The sequence below is a fragment of the Pogona vitticeps genome, chromosome 9, assembly GCF_051106095.1.
Source record: "Pogona vitticeps strain Pit_001003342236 chromosome 9, PviZW2.1, whole genome shotgun sequence".
NCBI lineage: Eukaryota > Metazoa > Chordata > Lepidosauria > Squamata > Agamidae > Pogona > Pogona vitticeps.
Genome location: NC_135791.1, coordinates 18,379,009 through 18,397,308, shown reverse-complemented (window position 1 = coordinate 18,397,308; position 18,300 = coordinate 18,379,009). Strand labels below are relative to the sequence as shown.

Genomic DNA, 18,300 nt, shown 5'->3' with positions numbered 1-18,300 from the left:
ATCCTCATCAGTTCATCAGCAGGAAACAGTAAAGGTGAGAAAGAGAAGTCGTCATCACAATCATCAAAATAACACACACACACACTAAGGAGAATATCATCAAACCCTCCCCAAGCCAAACCCCCACATATAGGGGATGGGGAGATGGTTCTCCCTTCTGCTCCATTGATAGCTTCACCAGGAGAAGGCCAGGCAGCCAGGCACATCGACAATGAATGATATGGGAGAAAATATAGGAGTCCCAAGCCTCATGGTGTGTGTGTGGGGGCGGCAGGGCAAGTGGGCCCAGACTCAGGGCTTGGGACTAGAGATGGGGCTATTCGTATTCAAATCTGGAATTAACGAGGGTCCAGCCCTTGGGGCCGGACCATCCACTGCAGAAGGTAAAAAGAACCTTCTTTTTGTTTACATCTCCAACAGAGATTTGGAATTTTAACATCCATTTTGGTTAATTTTGTGGGTGTTATATACCATCTATAAAATATTACATATTTTTAAAAAAGCTTTAAAAGGGAAGCTAGGACCTTCTCCATTACCTTTATAGAGAGGTTAGCTGAGTTTGATCTCCCTCTACCTAAATTCTTTGAACATTAAATGAAGAACTTTTTAAACATAACAACCGGTAGTGCCCGAGTTTTCTCTCTCCCTCCCTTTACCGTTCTTTTTGTGTCAAGTCACGGTAGCTAGTGAGTGACCCTGTGGGCCAGGGCTGCCTTGTTTTCATAGCCTTTGCAGTTCTCCCTGATTATCCCAATAGCTTCTGGCAGAGAGCAGGGAGAAGGAAGATACAGGAGTCAAAGATCAGAGGCAGTTCCCGGGAAAGTGAGAGGGAGGTTTCATTTGGAGGTGGATTCTGTTGACAAAGCAGCCCAAAAGGACTGACCCTTTGAACGAGAGACAACGTATTTGTGTCATCTTCTAACTGCAAAGCTAGAATTTCATCAAATTCTCTCCACACAAGTTGAACTTTCAGGTAAGTAGGAAACCTTTGGGGAGGGGGGCAAAGAGGAGGAGTGTCTGGCATCTATTTTGAGAGTGAGTGTTCCCAGTTGCCATTCCCTTCCCCCTTGTTTTTAGTTCCAGTTCTGCACAATGAAATGGATCCTCCTTTAGCGAAAGCATGCATTTCTTTTTGGCACACACCCTGTCAATGGGTTAATGGTGGCCAAAAGCTCCCCCAGTTTTCTCAGCCACCTGCTTGGCTCTGTGAAATAGCCTGCACAGAGTAATTTGAATCCCACAAGACGAGAGCCCGCTCCCAATCTTTCTGTGCTATCTCTATGTACGAAGTCTTGCTCTGGGGCGGCAACGGCTGTCCAGTCACCCTACCCTTCTCCCTCTTCTTACCATTAGCAGGCTGATGCCTTTTATTGGACCACTAAGAAATCCAACAGATTGTTAGTTTTCATGGAGAAGATGTCAGTTCTTCAGGCTAAGCCGTATAACTTCATGGATAGTGCAGAAAAATGTAGATAAGTGTCCCAAAAATTCATGGCAGATGACAGACTGTGGTGGGTCTTTGTGTGAGGTGAGTTCAGACTCAGGTTGGAAGCATCGTCTGGATGGCGGGTGCTTCTGCCCCTGTCTTCAGACAAAAGCTTTGCTAATTGCTCTGTGACCATCACACACCAACACATTGCCTACTTCCAAAACAATAAGTCTCCTTTTGGTTATGGGGCTGGTGGTGGTGGGAGGAACAAAACAGAGACACAGCAACCACTGGTAGAAGGTTGGGGGAATAATTTACTTTATTTACCAGATAAAGTAAAGGTAAATGTTTCCCCTGACATTTAGTCCAGTCATGTCCGACTCTAGGGTGCGGTGCTCATCCCTATTCCTAAGCCGTAGAGCCAGCATTATGTCTGTAGCCAATTCCCGTGGTCACGTGGCCAGCGTGACTAGACACGGAATGCCGTTACCTTTCCACTGAGGTGGTACCTAGTTATCTACTTGCATTTGCATGCTTTCGAACTGCTAGGTTGGCAGGAGCAGGGAGAAGCAACAGGAGCTCACTCCATCACGTGGATTCGATTGTTACTATGGCTGGTCTTCTGACCTTGTGGCACAAATGCCTCTGCAGTTCAACCCACAGCACCACCACATCCCTGTTTACCAGATAGAAGAAGTCAATTACAGTCAAATTAAATTCAGATTAATAGTTTTATCTGGTGACTATGCGCAGTGGCACCATTTTGCCACCCCCCCCACTCCATGTAGAGATTGTACTGTGGGCTGAAGTCTGTAAGAGAAATGAAAGGAAGAAAAGTTACTTTGCTACATCTCTGCCCACAGATTCTATACAGAATCGAACCCCCATGTTATATATATATATATTAAGTGGCTGTTTGGTTCCTCATAAGAACTTCAGAGTGCGGGAATGGTAATTTGGAAACAGTACTGTTACTTGCCAATAAATTACTTTATTTTTGTAAAGCAAAGATGAACTCATATTTGAAACCTGAGTTATTGTTTGGGATAATGACATTAAAATGTTTTCTTGGGGTAATTAGAATCATACCCCCATTCAGTGATGACATGTCCATTAGGACATGTAGAATGCTACCCCTAGATGATGTTTCAGGTTACCCCAGACTACTCTCCTCCTGCCTTCCTCTTTCTTAGAGGTGGAGGGCCTGTGCTCTCCTCCTACTATGTGTACCTATGAATATGTGCTTTCTTCCAAGTGTGGGTCTCTGGAGACTGTCCTTCTGCATAGAAATACACATTCTTAATGCTAGCTCTAATTGCCATCTGCACCTGTTTCACATACTGACCTTTCTGCTCAAACAACTGCACTAAATCCAGGCTACTATCATCCCAGTTCTAAAACTCTTTTGAGGCATAATATTTTATGTTTTCACCACTCTCTTATGAATTCTATGAGTCTCAAACTTTTTTCCATTTAAGAAAGCCCTAAAATGCTAAATCGTAGAGTCTCCCTCCTTTCTTCTTTCTTTCTGATGGATTTACAGGTTTTCTAAGGCCAAAAGGACTTATTTCAGCTACAGGAGGATCCTTTTCTCCAAGCTTTACCATTCAGAGGAATCAGTGAGGTATGCGGAAAATCAGTTCCAGCTCCTTGATGATGACGTGGTGACTGTCAGCTATCCCAAGTCAGGTTGGTTTTGTAGTGAAATAATGTTCATCCCTATTTTCACTACCAGAGTTAATGTTCTTACAGGTCCCCTTTAAATAAAACAGATGGATTACACACTGGCTGAAAAAAAAATACAAGTATTTAAAATACGATTTAATGCAGTCTGCTAAGATTTTCTTGCACTGAAAACGTGACAAACGAGGAAACATTGTAGTCAAGTCATGAGAAAAGAGAAATATAGATTGTCAGCAAACACATGGAATGTGGAAAACTAGCTTACTTCACTCTTGTCATTGTTCAGCTGATCTTGTAAGGTAAGATAAATATGAAGTTTATATTTAAACAATATTCCTGTGAGACGAATCCTACATATTGGTCAAGATGCTTGGATCCTGTGTCCCCTCGATGTGAGGAAAAAAAAAAGATTTATGCAAGTTCTCCTACACAACATTTGCCTTTTGTTACTTTTATAGCCAACAAAGTGTACAAAATCATGGTTCAGTCTTTTATTTCACTTTGTGTCATAGACCAGTGACTCGCAGCATTCTGAGGTTTCAAATGATAAGGAAGATAACAAATTGGTACGTAGTGAATAATGAGAGTTGCTTTCAAAAATATAACTATAACTCTAAGCAACTACTTTTACGGGACCTTCGACCAGGAACGGCAACATATTACTTTTAAGCATAACTTTCCCAGCTCAGTACTCACTCAGTACTGTTGTGCCATCCTACTACGTATAGGTCATTTCCCCCTCCAAGTTCATGGTCTGAAGTCCCACAAGCAGTTCCTTTGTGTCATGTCTCTGCCACTCTTCGCAGTCCATCCTCTCTCTGCCTTTCAACAAAAAGCTCTTTGAATTCGTGAAAACCTAATTAAATGTTTTGGACACTACCATGTATGTTTCTTATTTAACGTATATTTTGCTTTATATTCAGCCTCTTTGTGTGATATTCTTCTTTGTGGATTTTTTTTAAAAAGCAGATTCAGTCCTGCTGAATACAGGAAGGGCTCTTGGTCGTCCTGACACTATCATGTTGAACTGCTTGTGGATTTTGGATTCCTGCCCATGTGGTGTCTGATGGGTAGCTCTTACCTGTTTAGGAAGATATTTTCCATATCTTGGATTTCACTTACTGATTTTGCAAGAGACTGGGAGCTATGACTGGATAGCCCATTAGGTTAGGCATCCTTCAGTCTCGAGAGACTATGGTAATGTGCTCTGTATGGAGGAGCTGGAGTGTCCTTTCCAGAGCCTAAAGCGGGGGTAAAATAATATGGAGGATATGCAGTTACTAAAGTAGCAAATCCCCCCTCTCCACATCGCTGAAATAGTCCAATGGAAAGGCAAGAGCCAATACAACTGGTTCCAGCGACCTCACAGGAGTTGACAGAATGACATGAACTGCCTCTGGGACTCTGGCTCCGAATTTTGCCTTAAGGTTAACTCCCAAGGTCTTTTCCATCAAGAGATATAGCCACAAGGCTGTGGGAAGGGGGTATTAGGCACATAAAGGGGAAAGGTTATGAAAGAAGATACATCCTTGTGAGTTCTGAACTCATCCCCATCTCAACAGGTACAAACTGGATGTTGGAGATCTTGGGCTTAATCTGGCATGATGGAGACCCCTCATGGGTTCAGAGTGTGCTGATGGCTGAAAGGTCACCATGGATTGAGTCTGTCGATGGTCTGAAAGCTGCCTTGAACTATCCTCCACCCAGGTTCCTGACGACTCACCTCCCATTCCAGCTTTTCCCTAAGTCCTTTCTGCATTCCAAATGCAAGGTAAGCAAGAATGAAGTCATCAATCAAGACTCACCTTCGGGTCCTGTGAGTTTGTTGATAGTGACCTAGTGAATTCTAGGCCGGACAAAGTCCATTTTAAAGTAGATAAAGTATTGAGTAGCTGGCTGAGTAGTTTGGTGAACTGAGGGTTTAATTCTTCACTGTTACTCCTAGAAGAACCAAGTATTGTTACTCTTTTCTCCAGTTTTGCAAGAATGGCCCAGCAGCCTGATAAAGATGATGGCAAAGGGAAAGATATTAGTAAACTAGGCTTCTACCACAAGCTACCATGTTATGACCAGGCACATAGTTATTAGAACTCGATGCAGGGGAAGAATGGGAGGGGCAGATCTATCCCAGATCTCAGTAAACTGGGATTTCAGGCAACTAATTCCCAGAGGGAGGGCTGGTCTCATAATAGGTAGTCCACTCCTATGTTGTTGGAGGGCCGTTCTCCCTGGGCTGAAGAAAACAGGAAGTTAGCTTATTAGCTATAGCTATACATGGATATCCAGTATAGTTTAGAGCATAGAGTAATGGATTAGGACTCTGAGTTTGAATTTCCACTCTGCCATGGGAACTCATGGGGGCAGTGAGTTCAACCATGTCTGAGAACTCTATATTTAAAAATCCCCAGAAAGGGTTCTCCTAGGTTGGAATCAACTGAATGCCATATCATCATCTTCATCATTATTCATTATGACTACTTTGACTACTGCTACCACCACTACTATTATTACTACACCATTGAGTATTGTAATCAGGGAAAGATTATAGGAGATCTGCCTAATCAAGAAATACTTGGATTTGTTTTCTTTAAAAGTAAGAGTATTCAATTGAAAGACACATTTTCAGTCATTTCTTATATTTTAAAAATATAAAATATTGAAGATAGACCTGCATCCAATGATGTCCTTGTGCAATCACTTGTGTAATGAGGGTTACAGCTTTTTTGTGTTAGTTCCACTAGGGGGTTTCCTTGCCATTTCATCATGGCTAATATAGCTCGCAATAGTTTGGCACATGGGTGGAAGCTGCTTCCTTCCCTAAATATAACTTTTTCTCTCCTACAGATTGTCTATATCATGCGAAACCCTAAGGATGTGCTGGTCTCACACTACTACTTTACAAAGTTTTGTGAAGGATGTGAGGAACCTGGGACCATGGAAGAGTTTGTGGAGAAGTTCTTGAATGGGAAGGGTATGGAAAGAGGCAGTTCATTTTCCTTCTGTAATGGGGAAAAAACTCTGAAGAAGGAAACGGCCGGGTTTTTTTCATATTACAAAGAATCTCCTGTTATTTGTTGTCATGACCTTCAGGAGTACTATGTGTTGGCCCCCTTGTGCTTTCAGGAGAGGAAAGGGAGAAACGGGGGCCAGAGGTACAGGGTAACAGACAGATGCACAGCAAAAGTGTACGTGCTGTGTATGCACCCATCCATGCATACACTCACACATAGTTAGGCAATTAAGCAATCTTATAGAGAAAGTCAGGCTTCCCCTCTGTGTTCCATCATATGGCAGGAAAAGTTGCATGTCTAATCACACTGGAAAGGGTCACCTTGCCAAGGAGATCTCTTTGAAAGCAACCATTCCATCCATCAATGGAATCCCTCCAGGCTGCTCCCCAAAGTAGTATCTCTACTGTTGGTTCAAAAAGGTCCGCCTTGGACAAAAATTGAGGTCATGTGATAACCAGGAAACAGATTGCACTGGGGTCGTGTCACAAGCAGTCCAAAATGTGAGCTGTACGCCATGTGATCATGCCATCAGACTCTGCCTAAACCCACCCCGTTGATTCACTGAACATATGACTTCTCTCCCGAATTAGAAATGTCCCTTCCTGACCCATTTCCCTCTCCACTTTTTCTTTCCAAAGCTGAGCAGTTCACCCTTTCTCCTTCACTCTTTCATTTTCTTTCTCTTTCTTTCTCAGGCACACTCAGGGCCCAATCAGACTTTACAGTGAACACATAAGTTGACATAGAACTCCTTTAAGAGGAAAATAATGTCTGTTACATTACCCTGAGCTTTTAACAAACCTTGTCATGTTTCATAGCTGGTCACTGGGAGATGAGCATGCTGTTGAGGAAATATGCATTTGTTGTTTCATGTGCTCTGGCCCTCAAGCAAAGTGTGATGATTTTGAGGGTTCAGAATGAGGGACACACAAGCAGAGCCCTCATCTGCTAACTCTGGTAAGAAGGAAGGAACTAACAGGCTAGTTGTAAAAACAACAGCAGCAACAACAACAGCAGCAGCAGCAACAGCAGCAGCAACAGCAACACTAATGTGCCATTAGGTCATTTCCAACGAATGGTGGTTCTTTCCAGGATTCTGGGAAGTGTAGTTCAGTGATAATTGGCTTAGAAGCTTCAGAATAGTTCCCAGTTTAGCAGGATCCCAGACCATTCTTCCAAACTGCATCATATTCAAAATTGGATTGAACCAATATGCCGTTCTGAGAGCATTGGCTGAAAGGCAGGCTGATGGCTTTCCATCTTTTTCTAAGTTCTGCATCTCTATGTTTTGCTGGTTTTAATGCTTTTTCTGATGGAGCTAGTCTATGATTTTATTCTTTTAACTAAATTTCATTTTAGCTGTTTTTATTCTTTCAAAATGGTTTAAGCCACCTGGAGAGCCACTTTATAATAGCGACATACAAAATAAACATCAAGAAAAATGCTTCCAAATATCCAGTGGCTGAAATTCTGTTGTAGTACGGGCAGAATAAACTTGAGGAATTAACTACACAATTGACCATACAATTGATCTGATGCCTGATTGCACATACTAAACATGAAGCTGAACATGCAACTGCTTTTTGGATCACAGTTCCACTTTTGTGCAAATTTCTTCAAGCTTTGAAAAATTCTAAGCAAAACGAGGTGATACCGTTTGTACATCAGTAGAAATGGACCCTCCCTCTGGAAGCAAAAAATAAAATAAAATGACTATTCTAACTTGTTTTTGCTTGACCACTGGCAGGTAAACATAGGCCTTTTTTGCAAGTTTATGTGCCCAGGCCCAGAACTTTGAAGAAATTGCTTTCATAGCAAGAAAAAAAAAGGCTCAAACTCAGTTATTTCCTGCCTGCAAGTGGCCCACTGTTTCCCCCTGAATCTGAATATGCACAACCTCTGTCTGGGCAGGAGTTAGATACAGCTCAGGATCAATGCAAACCTCTAGTGTGTGAGATTTGTAATCTTGGTGGCTGAAATGAGGACCATATCCTGGAGGTTCACCCTCCTCTGAATTAGGGAAACTGGACTTCTAGGATATCAGTCCTCCTTTGCCCAAATGCCACATTCCTTGCTCAGCTCTTTATAATTCATTGCATATGTTTTGGTTTTCCAGTGGTTTTTGGTTCCTGGTTTGACCATGTGAAAGGCTGGCTGGAACTGAAGGACAGACCCAATCTCTTCTTCATCACTTATGAAGAGCTGTATCAGGTCTGGTTTGCCCTTTCCCCGTATTCATGTTTCTCCAATTACTTGACCATAAGAACTTTCTACCGTTTGGTCTTCCAAAAGTCTAATATTTTAACATTTCAACCAAAAATTCCTCTGTGGCTGCAAGATACCTTTTTCTCTTCCAAGGCAAGGTTTTTTTAAGGAAATGGAAGACATATATAACTTTTTCTCTCCTACAGATTGTCTATATCATGCGAAACCCTAAGGATGTGCTGGTCTCACACTACTACTTTGCAAAGTTTTGTGAAGGATGTGAGGAACCTGGGACCATGGAAGAGTTTGTGGAGAAGTTCTTGAATGGGAAGGGTATGGAAAGAGGCAGTTCCTTTTTCTTCTGTAATGGGGAAAAAACTCTGAAGAAGGAAACAGGCGGGTTTCTTTTTCAAATTGCAAAGAATCTCCTGTTATTTGTTGTAATGACCTTCAAGAGCACAATGTGTTTTGCCCTCTTGTGCTTTCTGGGCAGGAAAGGGAGAAACGGGGGCCAAAGATGAGTGGTGCTACAGGGTAACAGACGGATGCACAGCAAAAGTGTATGTGTTGTGTATGCGTGCATGCATACAATTGCACATAGTTAGGCAAGTAAGCAATAGAGAAAGCCAGGCTTCCCCTCTGTGTGCCATCATATGGCAGGAAAAGTTGCATGTCTAATCACACTGGAAAGGGTCACCTCGCCAAGGAGATCTCTCTGAAAGCATCAATTCCATCCATCAATGGAATCCCTCCAGGCTGCTCCCCAAAGTAGTATCTCTACTAGTTGTTGTGGGTTTTTTGGGCTCTTTGGCTGTGTTGTGAAGGTTGTTTTTCCTAACATTTCCTAACATGAGAGTCTATTTCAAAATACTGAAATACTGGACAACACCAGCAATCATTATGTTAGACTGCACAGGGAAGCAATTGAAATGCAAACATCAGCAGAACTTCAACAAAAAAGAAGAAAGTTTGAAACGCAACAAAACGTGACTCCCAGGGCTGATAAATACAATGTGCAAAAGGTCAATGAACTCTACCCAGCCACAAATACCGGTGATCATTACACACAAAAGACCAGCTAACAACACCCATCAATTACAGTGACAGATAATCTCTCCTCCATATCACAACAATACACCCACAACAAAAATACACTGATCACCCATCTCCTGAAAAGGACAAAAGCTGATCTCACAGCCATAAATACTGAGCTCCCAAGAAAACTGCACCAGAGCACAGACTGCTGTCCTCTGAAGATGCCGGTCCCAGAGACTGGTGAAACATTAAGAAGAACAACCTCTGGAACATGACCAAAGACACCAAAAGACCTGCAACAACCATTAGATCCCAGCAGTGAAAGCCTTTGTGTTGGTTCAAAAAGGTCCACCTTGGGCACAGATTGAGGTCATGTTATCACATGGAAACAGATTGCACTTGGGCCATATCAAAGCAGTCGAAAATATGAACTATATGCTATGTGATCATGCCATCAGACTCTGCCTAAACCCACCCTGTTCATTCACTGAACATATGACTTCTCTCCTGAATTAAAAATGTCCTTTCCTGACCCATTTCCCTCTCTACTTCTTTTCAAAGCTGAGCAGTTCACCCTTTCTCCTTCATTCTTCCATTTTCTTTCTCTTTCCTTCTCAGGCACACTCAGGGCCCGTTCAGACTTTACAGTGAACACATAAATGGACATAGAACTCCCTTAAGAGGAAAAGAATGTCTGTTTCATTACCCTGAGCTTTTAACAAACCTTGTCATGTTTCATAGCTGGTCACTGGGATATAAGCATGCTGTTGAGGAAATAAGCATTTGTTGTTTCATGTGATCTGGCCCTCAAGCAAAGTGTGATGATTTTGAGGGTTCAGAATGAGGGGCACACAAGCAGAGCCCTCATCTGCCAACTCTGGTAAGAAGGAAGGAACTAACAGGCTGATTGGAACAACAACACCACCCATAACAACAACAGCAACAATAATACACCATTAGATCATTTCCAACGAATGGTGGTTCTTTCCAGGATTCTGGGAAGTGTAGTTCAGTGAGAGTAGGCTTAGATGCTTCAGAATAGTTCCCAGATTAGCAGGATCCCAGACTATTCTTCCAAACTGCATCATATTCAAAATTGGGTTGAACCAATAGGCCACTCTAAGAGCCTTGACTGAAAGACAGGCTGATGGCTTTCTATTATTTTCTAAGTTCTGCATCTGTATGTTTTGTTGGTTTTAATGCTTTTTCTGATGGAGCTTATGATTTTATTCTTTTAAACTAAATTTCATTTTATCTGTATTTATTCTTTTAAAATTGTTTAAGCCCCCTGGAGTGCCACTTCTGGTGGAATGTGGGCTCTAAATATAATAACAACATACAAAATAAGCATCAAGAAAAATGCTTCTAAGTGGCTGAAATTCTATTGTAGTTGGGGCAGAATAAACTTAGGGAATTAACTACACAATTGACCATACAACTGATCTGATGTCTGATTGCACATACTAAACATGAAGCTGAATGTGCAACTGGTTTTTGGATCACAGTTCCACTTTTGTGCAAATTTCTTCAAGCTTTGAAAAATTCTAAGCAAAATGTAAGCCATTGAGTCTCACACCAAGGGTTAAACTAGGTGATACCGTTTGTACATCACTAGAAATGGACCCTCCCTCTGGAAGCAAAAAATAAAATAAAATGACTATTCTAACTTGTTTTTGCTTGACCATTGGCAGGTAAACATGGGCGTTGTTTGCAAGTTTATGTGCCCAGGCCCAGAACTTTAGAGAAATTGTTTCTTAGCAAGAAATAAAAGCTCATAGGCAGTTATTTTCTATCTGCAAGTGGCCCATCGTTTTCCCCTGAATCTGAATATGCACAACCTCTGTCTGGGCAGGAGTTCGATAATGAAGCTGGGGAGCAGCTCTAAGGACAGCTCAGGATCAATGCAAACCTCTAGTGTGTGAGATTTGTAATCTTGGTGGCTGAAATGAGGACCATATCCTGGAGTTCACCTTCCTCTGAATTAGTGAAACTGGACTTCTAGGATATCAGTCTTCATCTGCCCAAATGCCACATTCCATGCCCAGCTCTTTATAGTTCATTGCATATGTTTTTGTTTTCCAGTGGTTTTTGGTTCCTGGTTCGACCATGTGAAAGGCTGGCTGGAACTGAAGGACAGACCCAATCTCTTCTTCATCACCTATGAAGAGCTGTATCAGGTCTAGTTTGCCCTTTTCCCGTATTCATGTTACTCCAATTACTTGACCATAAGAAGTTTTTACCATTTGGTCTTCCAAAAGTCTAATATTTTAACATTTCAACCCAAAATTCCTCTGTGGCTGCAAGATACCTTTTTCTCTTCCAAGGCAAGATTTTTTTTAAGGAAATGGAAGACATAGAATGGGCAGAGAACCTGTGATCATGTGCAGCCCACCCTTTCTGTGTGCCATATTAGACGGGGTCTGCCCTCCACCCTCACTTTCTGAACCGGATTCAAGGTCTTAGCTCTCTTGAGCTGATTTCCAGGAGTTGGGTTGGCTGAGACATGATGGAACACCGTACTTTGCCAGGCAGAGGTTTTCCGAGGGCTCTGTTGTCCATTTGGCTCAGCTGAACGGCAGATAAAGGAATACTGGGTTTCTCTGAACCACAATTTGAGAGTAGATTGATACCACATTAATTGTGGATGGAATCCTGTAACTTAGAATTCCCTACTCTCAGGCATATCTTATGCTCTTTCTTGAAGTAATTCTAAAAACCTCACTCAACTGCAGATCCTGGGATCCAGCTAAGGTATTTAAACTGGTATCGAACAGGTATAACTGTGTATTTCAGTTGTACTCTAAAGATCAAAAAATCTGTCTAGCTTGATGCAGCATGCAAAATGGAATCAAGTGATTCTTATGAAGGAGCTCATCTTCTCTGCCCCTTGACTTTCTCTGCTGCAGGACCTGCGAGGCAGTGTGGAGAAGATCTGCCACTTCCTTGGTAAGGAACTGACCAGTCACCAGCTGGATGAAGTGGCGAAATATGCCTCCTTCCAAATCATGAAGGACAACAAGATGTCCAACTTCTCCCTAATACCAGATATGGATCACAGTAAAGGAAAATTCATGAGGAAAGGTAAAAGCAGAGCTGAAAAGAGAGGGCACGTGTGTGCTTTGATTCTGAAACCAAGGACAATTTAGAAAACTCTGTCCCCATCTCATACCAAGTCATTGAGCAGGCTGGCAATTAAAGCATGCTTTGGCCATGGATCTGTGGATCGTGTCCACCATTGTGCCTCAGGGCAGCTGCATTGTTTGACAGGTGTAGAGAATGCCAAACGCGCAGTGCTATGTTAGAATTTCTCGATAATGGCTTTGCTTGATGACTGCTTGGTCAGAATTAGACATAGGGACAAATACAAAAATGAACTGCTATATTTATTGAATATTGCTGATCTTTGATTCATCACTTCGTATTCGTGAGTTCCGAAGACCTCGACCAATGCAAAGTGAGAGATCTACCCCTTTTATATTAGTCCTCTCGTGCCTTCCCTCTCCGCCTATGTGCCCCGGGGATCAGCTGTTCTTTGGGGGCTTGGGCAGAGAGGGAAGGCTAGGATGCTGTTTGCAAAGATGGAAGGGGGGGCTTCCCTTCGAGGAAGCAGACTTACTCTCTCCGTCTACTCCCCATAAAACAGCAGATCGGCAGGCACTTAGACAGTCAGGGCAAGCCTGGCCACCTGAACGGAATCTCCTCTGTTGTCTGCAAAGACAGTGAAGGGGGGTGATTTCCTTCACCCAGGTTTGCCCTGCCTATTCCCCTGCAAATCAGCTGATCCACAGGCCATGGACAGGCAGGGCAAGCCTGGTTGCCGGAGGGAGACACCACCTGTCATCCCCCATCTGTTTGCAATAGAATGGAAGCTAGGCTGCTGGAATTGAAACTGCTCCTCTGACAGCCTCGCTTTTGCTCTGCCCGTGGCCATGCGGAGGTGGCAGCAGCAGGAAAGGACTGTGTGGGGGGGTAGGCTGTGGAGGTGAGGGGGCTCAGGTCTTTGTAAAAAGACAGCTCCATGGGCTGTCTAAAAAAGAAAAGACCCGATGAACCAATGAACCGACAGACCAATTCATGGCTTGTTTCACCAAGGGGAAACTGGTGGTTTGTCGACGACAAACCAAGATGCACCACGAATTGGGCGGTTGGTTCCTTCCCACCTCTAGTCAGAATCTTTCCCCAGTGGTGCTGCCTCTGATGCATCCAATGAAATTGAAAGGACCGCTGAGATGTTCTGCTGAGAAGGCCAAGGTGTCAAAGTCAATGAAACCAACGTATAGTTCCTTCTTTGACAGGCGTCTGGGATACAATAGCCAGGAGAAAATGGGACAATTGCTCCTCTTGAGCTACCCAGTGAACTGAAGACAGAATGATGGACTAGGACCCGGTTAGAATCCCCAGTTGGCCTTGGAAACGTACTGGGGTGGTGGAAGAGGTGGAACCATGCTTTAACTATTTCTTTAACCATTCTTTAACCATAACCAGTTCTGACCTGATGGCATGTGATATATTGTGGTGCCCTCCAGTGCCTCTAGAGAGTGCTTGGCATCTGAGACAGCCAACCTTACACTGGTGTTTATTTATTTAAAATATTTTTATATTTCCTCCTTAAAAAGAATCTAAAGCCTTGACCATTAGAGATATATTATTTTTGGTACATTGACCCACCCCTCACTTGTTTATAGTTACTTCTCCTTCTTGTGGTGTTTCAGGGATCTGTGGAGACTGGAAGAACCACCTCACCGTGGCACAGAGTGAACACTTTGACCACGTTTATCAGGAGAAAATGCAGGGTGTGGGTGTGACTTTCCCGTGGGATTGAAGAATGACAGATTATGCCCTCTGCTGTTACTGATATGGAGGATATTTAATGCATGAATCTTTTGTGGAACGCATGTCCATCTCCAAGGTTACCAATCAAGAGTATGTGGAGAATGGGATCATGTAGTCTTCACATTCTACATCGCCTGCACTTTGGGGTCTTTGTATTAAAGATGAGAAGATGTACCAGGGAATTCTTTCCCCTTCTGATGTGCAGAAATCACGGGGACAATGTCATGGCATAATTAGCACAAGGCTAGAGTCAATAAAGGATGCCCGTATCTGTATGTGTGCCTTATGTGCTAAATTCTAAAGCCCAGAGAGTTATGTCGCTGTCCTGAGTGAATGTTGGCTTCTGGCTTCTTTGCAGCAAGGTCTGGGGGCCATGCTGATTTGGGGGTGCTTTCCACTGAAGGACAGGGATGAAGAGTCATGACCACAGAGCATAGTTTTTTTCATATTGATTTATTTTTTATTAATTAAAAAAGACAATAATAACAACACTAACATAAAATGTGTGTACACAAAGTCAGGTTTTTTCTAACTCTTTGGCTAATCCTTATCGTCACTGTTGGGGGACTGGCTCATAGGAAGGTATTAAAGTCAGATATGGGGAAAGCCTACGGTCAGAGCTGTCACTACTGCCCTCTGACATTGGGCAATTCAGGGAGCTTCCCCACAATGTTCTGTATTCTGGTTGACTTCATTTTCTTCATTCTACGATTTGGGGTGGTGGTGGTTCTGCTGGTTTGCAGTCTGCCTGGGAAATCTGGGCTTCAAAAACTTGATTTGCTGCCTTTACTGCTTCCTTTTTGAAGCTGCATGCCTTGGCTGTTGTGCAACCTTGGAAAGGACTCCTCCCATTCAAAATGCCTGTTAGGAAAGAAGATATTCTTTGGGAAATAATTTTTTTTAAAAAAAAGCTATCTAAGATGCACAATTCTAATTCATGCTATTGGAAATACGTAGACTATTCATTCATTTAATGGCAAAGTCTTAGTCTTGCCTGCAAACATTCCAGGTTCAGTTCTCTGCTGGAAAAGATGGTAGTAGACCAGGCATGGTGAATCACTGGCACTTCAGATTTTTTGGGGACTACAACTCCCATAGTCCCTTGCCAGTGGCAGTACAGACCAGGATGCTAGAAGTTGTAGTGTAACACATCTGGAGTGCCAAAACTCTCTGTATGTAGTACTTGAGTGCAAGGAGCGAACACCACTCAAAACATCTTTGGACAGAGAAGACAAAGAAAGGGAGAATCGTGCTGTCATCTCACAAGACTTACTTCTTTTGATGGAACCAGCCAGGTTGAAGCAGGGGTCTTCTTTCTGTGTGCAGCTGTCCATTCCTTTACTGCCACAGTCATCCGAATGGGTGGAAAAGCAGCCGGGGCATTGAAACCCATTGGCAACCAGCTTTTCCGGATCAGGTACTGGTGGCAAAAAAAACCCAATCATTGCAGTTAGATCTGGTTGGGGCAGATTTTTTTTCAGTCAATTTTCCCCCCTGAACGTTAAAGACCTCATTTCTCACAAGACTTGAAATATTTTCTTGACTGTGGTCTTCTTCCTGTGGCCATTTTGCTCCTTCAGAATGACCCAGGGAATGATATTGCATCATGGGGTTCTATCATTGCCTAGAGATTGCTGGAACAACCCTGGGCCCTTGAAGCTTGTAGCTGGGCACTCCTCTTAGGGATCTGCTATGCAGTTTTAACAAAAATCAAAATGAAAACAAAAGAACCGAGATGCCTTGAAAACTAACAATTTAGTATGAGTTCTGGTGGAGTACAATCCACTTCTTCTGATGCAGCTCTTCTCCGCACTGGGCTTCCTACCACACACCAGCTGCAGAGGGGTGAGGTGACACAAACGAATTTCAACATGCCTGTCAAAAGATATGTGGGGATCAAATTAGAGGATGTACAGAACTGCTCCATGAAGTGTTGACGGACACCTGTTTGCCACCACATATTTTTGCCCTCTCCATACCTTGCACTTAGCAGGCTCTGTTTTCTGATTGGTCATTGGCAGGTAAATATGGACTTAATTTCCATGTCTTGTTGCTGAACAGTTTCTCTCTTGAGGAACTCCATGCCGAGAGGGGAAACGAGTTAATTGTAGGGCACTTGAATTCCTTAGCACTCAGGCTTCACATCTCCTCCTGGCAGCAGGTGATCTGGGTCCGAATGTGAACGTCTTCTTCCACACTGGCAGTATAAGAGCCTGCCTGGCACAACTGCTGGTCAAGGCACGATTTGAAAGAGAAGGAGTCCCTCAAGCCATCTGTGAAGGGAAAGAATGGAAAAGAAATGACTAGTGATGGAGGGGCAGTCAGACCAGTTTTGGTCTCCTAGGGATCTGAAGAAGCTTCTTTTAAGAGAAGGTGCTATAATTATGTCAAATTTCTGTTCACTTGCAAACCAATTAGTGACATTCTTCTTATCTGTTTAGTTTGTTTCACAATGCTGTCTCGCTGCATAGCTCAGAGGTTTAGGTCTCTGGCTGCAGAACCAGAGGCTGCAGGTTCAATTTCCCACTGGGCCTCTCTGGAGAGGAGCCAGCCTGTGTGGCCTAGGGCCAGCTGCACAGTCCCAGGGCACCTCGGAGAGGGATGGAAGGGTAAACCTGACTATTTTCTACCTGGAAAACCCAGGAAAAGGTCACCATAAAGCAGAATCGACTGGATGGCACACTACTGTTAGAAGCTTTAGCCCACATGTCAAGTCAAAGGGTGGCTTCCTACACCCCCAGTGTTTTGTGGTTGACAGAAATGTCCGGCTGTAGGAGAGAAGCATCAGCCCACTTACTCATGGAGACTTCCGAGACAGCCGAAACATAGACGTCTTGACTGGACTGACACTCCTGAGTGGTTTCAGTTGTAGACGTTGCGCTCGTGTCCTGACAAAACTGACATTGGAGAGATACCCCTGTAGAATCGATGGAGCAGGGGAGGAAAGGAGAGGTCATAAAATCACACCGTTACCCATTTAGATACCAAATGCTCAGGAAAAAAACAGCAACAGCAGAACTACATTTTTAAAAGATGCTTGAGCATAACACTCATGACGCTCCTCCGAGTCTGAATTCATGTAAGGCCAAGAACTTTTTCCACTCCCTTTGTAAGCGCAACAAGGGACGGGGGGGACATAGAAGGAACCTCTCCAAAGAGCGGAAAGCATTGCTTGTACACACCTGGGCATCCGCTGGGACAGCCCAGCCAGTCCTTCGCTTCCAGGAATGTTATATGGAGAACTTGCTGATAAGCAAAACGACCCAGCCATCCTTTTTAGGACCACAAAAGACAATAATTTCCAACTTTTTCATTTTTAACCTCCATTTCGTAAAAGCCCATAATTTTAAATTGTGCAGTCCTCTGATACGAATAAGGAAGAAAGACAAATGTCCCCATCGATATCTTCCAAGAACTTGTCCAGGATCATCATTTCTCCTCTTATCTGCCCCCCACCTTCCGCATCCCATTTAGTTTCTTCAAAAAACACGGCTGAGGAGGAGAGCAGGACAGCTTTCCCTCACGGCCTGAGGTGTCGGCAAGTCTTTGGGTCCAGATCTCATGGCCAAGTCTAAGCCTTTGGTCCCAAGTCCCAAGCCTGAGTCCCTATTAAAAACAAGAAATGAAAGGAGGGATGGGGGGAGGGGGGGTCCCAGTCAGGAGTCAGGCCCAAGTCATTGAAAACAAGCCCTGAATCAAGTCACCCGCATGACTTAAGCCCAACTTGATAGCAAGTTCCACAACTCAAGTTCCCATCCTTTCTCACTACTCAATAAAAAATTATCTCTTAAAAATTACTTTTAATTTAAAAAAATATTAAAATGTGATTACTTCTCTCTTCTCTTTCTCTCTCTCCCCTCTTTCCTTGAATCTTTTCCATAAGCGATTATTTCCTGTCTACAAAAGAGAGGACTTTTCTTACAGCATCAGGATTTTTTGAATGCTCTCAGAGATATAACGTCTATGCCTGACCTTGTCTTTATTCCTCTTCCTTTCAAAGCACAGCTCTCAGTTCTTTCCTCGCATTCTTTCCTTGGCTTTCCTGAATAATTCTCTACCTCTATTCCCAAAATATCAGGAGGAATTTAACAAGCGTGCTCGGTA

At 43.2% G+C, this 18,300-nt stretch overlaps 2 protein-coding genes across 2 annotated transcripts in view; one reads left to right on the top strand and one right to left on the bottom strand.

The window, feature by feature from the left end:
- The first annotated feature begins 211 nt into the window (after positions 1 to 211).
- LOC110071280 (3-beta-hydroxysteroid sulfotransferase) lies at positions 212 to 14,360 on the top strand. Its single transcript, XM_078379973.1, has 8 exons — positions 212 to 253; positions 758 to 822; positions 2,973 to 3,118; positions 4,675 to 4,883; positions 5,957 to 6,083; positions 8,240 to 8,334; positions 12,270 to 12,444; positions 14,076 to 14,360. Exons 1-8 carry the CDS (start codon positions 212 to 214, stop codon positions 14,183 to 14,185), a joined length of 969 nt encoding a protein of 322 aa, XP_078236099.1. The 3' UTR covers positions 14,186 to 14,360.
- A 273-nt stretch (positions 14,361 to 14,633) lies between these two features.
- The window catches only part of LOC140702031 (uncharacterized), a 51,317-nt gene continuing 47,650 nt past the window's right edge, over positions 14,634 to 18,300 (bottom strand). Inside the window, exons 4-8 of the mRNA XM_078380252.1 lie at positions 17,379 to 17,468; positions 16,994 to 17,113; positions 16,176 to 16,469; positions 15,470 to 16,071; positions 14,634 to 15,057 (exon numbers count right to left, since the gene is read on the bottom strand). Of these exons, the coding sequence (XP_078236378.1) occupies positions 16,336 to 16,469; positions 16,994 to 17,113; positions 17,379 to 17,468 (344 nt within the window). The 3' untranslated portion in view covers positions 14,634 to 15,057; positions 15,470 to 16,071; positions 16,176 to 16,335. The remainder of the gene's footprint in view (positions 15,058 to 15,469; positions 16,072 to 16,175; positions 16,470 to 16,993; positions 17,114 to 17,378; positions 17,469 to 18,300) is intronic.

Excerpts from the sequence above, each read along its gene's own strand:
- LOC110071280 (XM_078379973.1), top strand. The coding sequence starts at position 212 with ATGAATGATATGGGAGAAAATATAGGAGTCCCAAGCCTCATG. Across the intron at positions 823-2,972 it reads CAGAGGCAGTTCCCGGGAAA|GTTTTCTAAGGCCAAAAGGA; the intron begins GTGAGAGGGAGG and ends ATGGATTTACAG. Across the intron at positions 8,335-12,269 it reads CTTATGAAGAGCTGTATCAG|GACCTGCGAGGCAGTGTGGA; the intron begins GTCTGGTTTGCC and ends TCTCTGCTGCAG.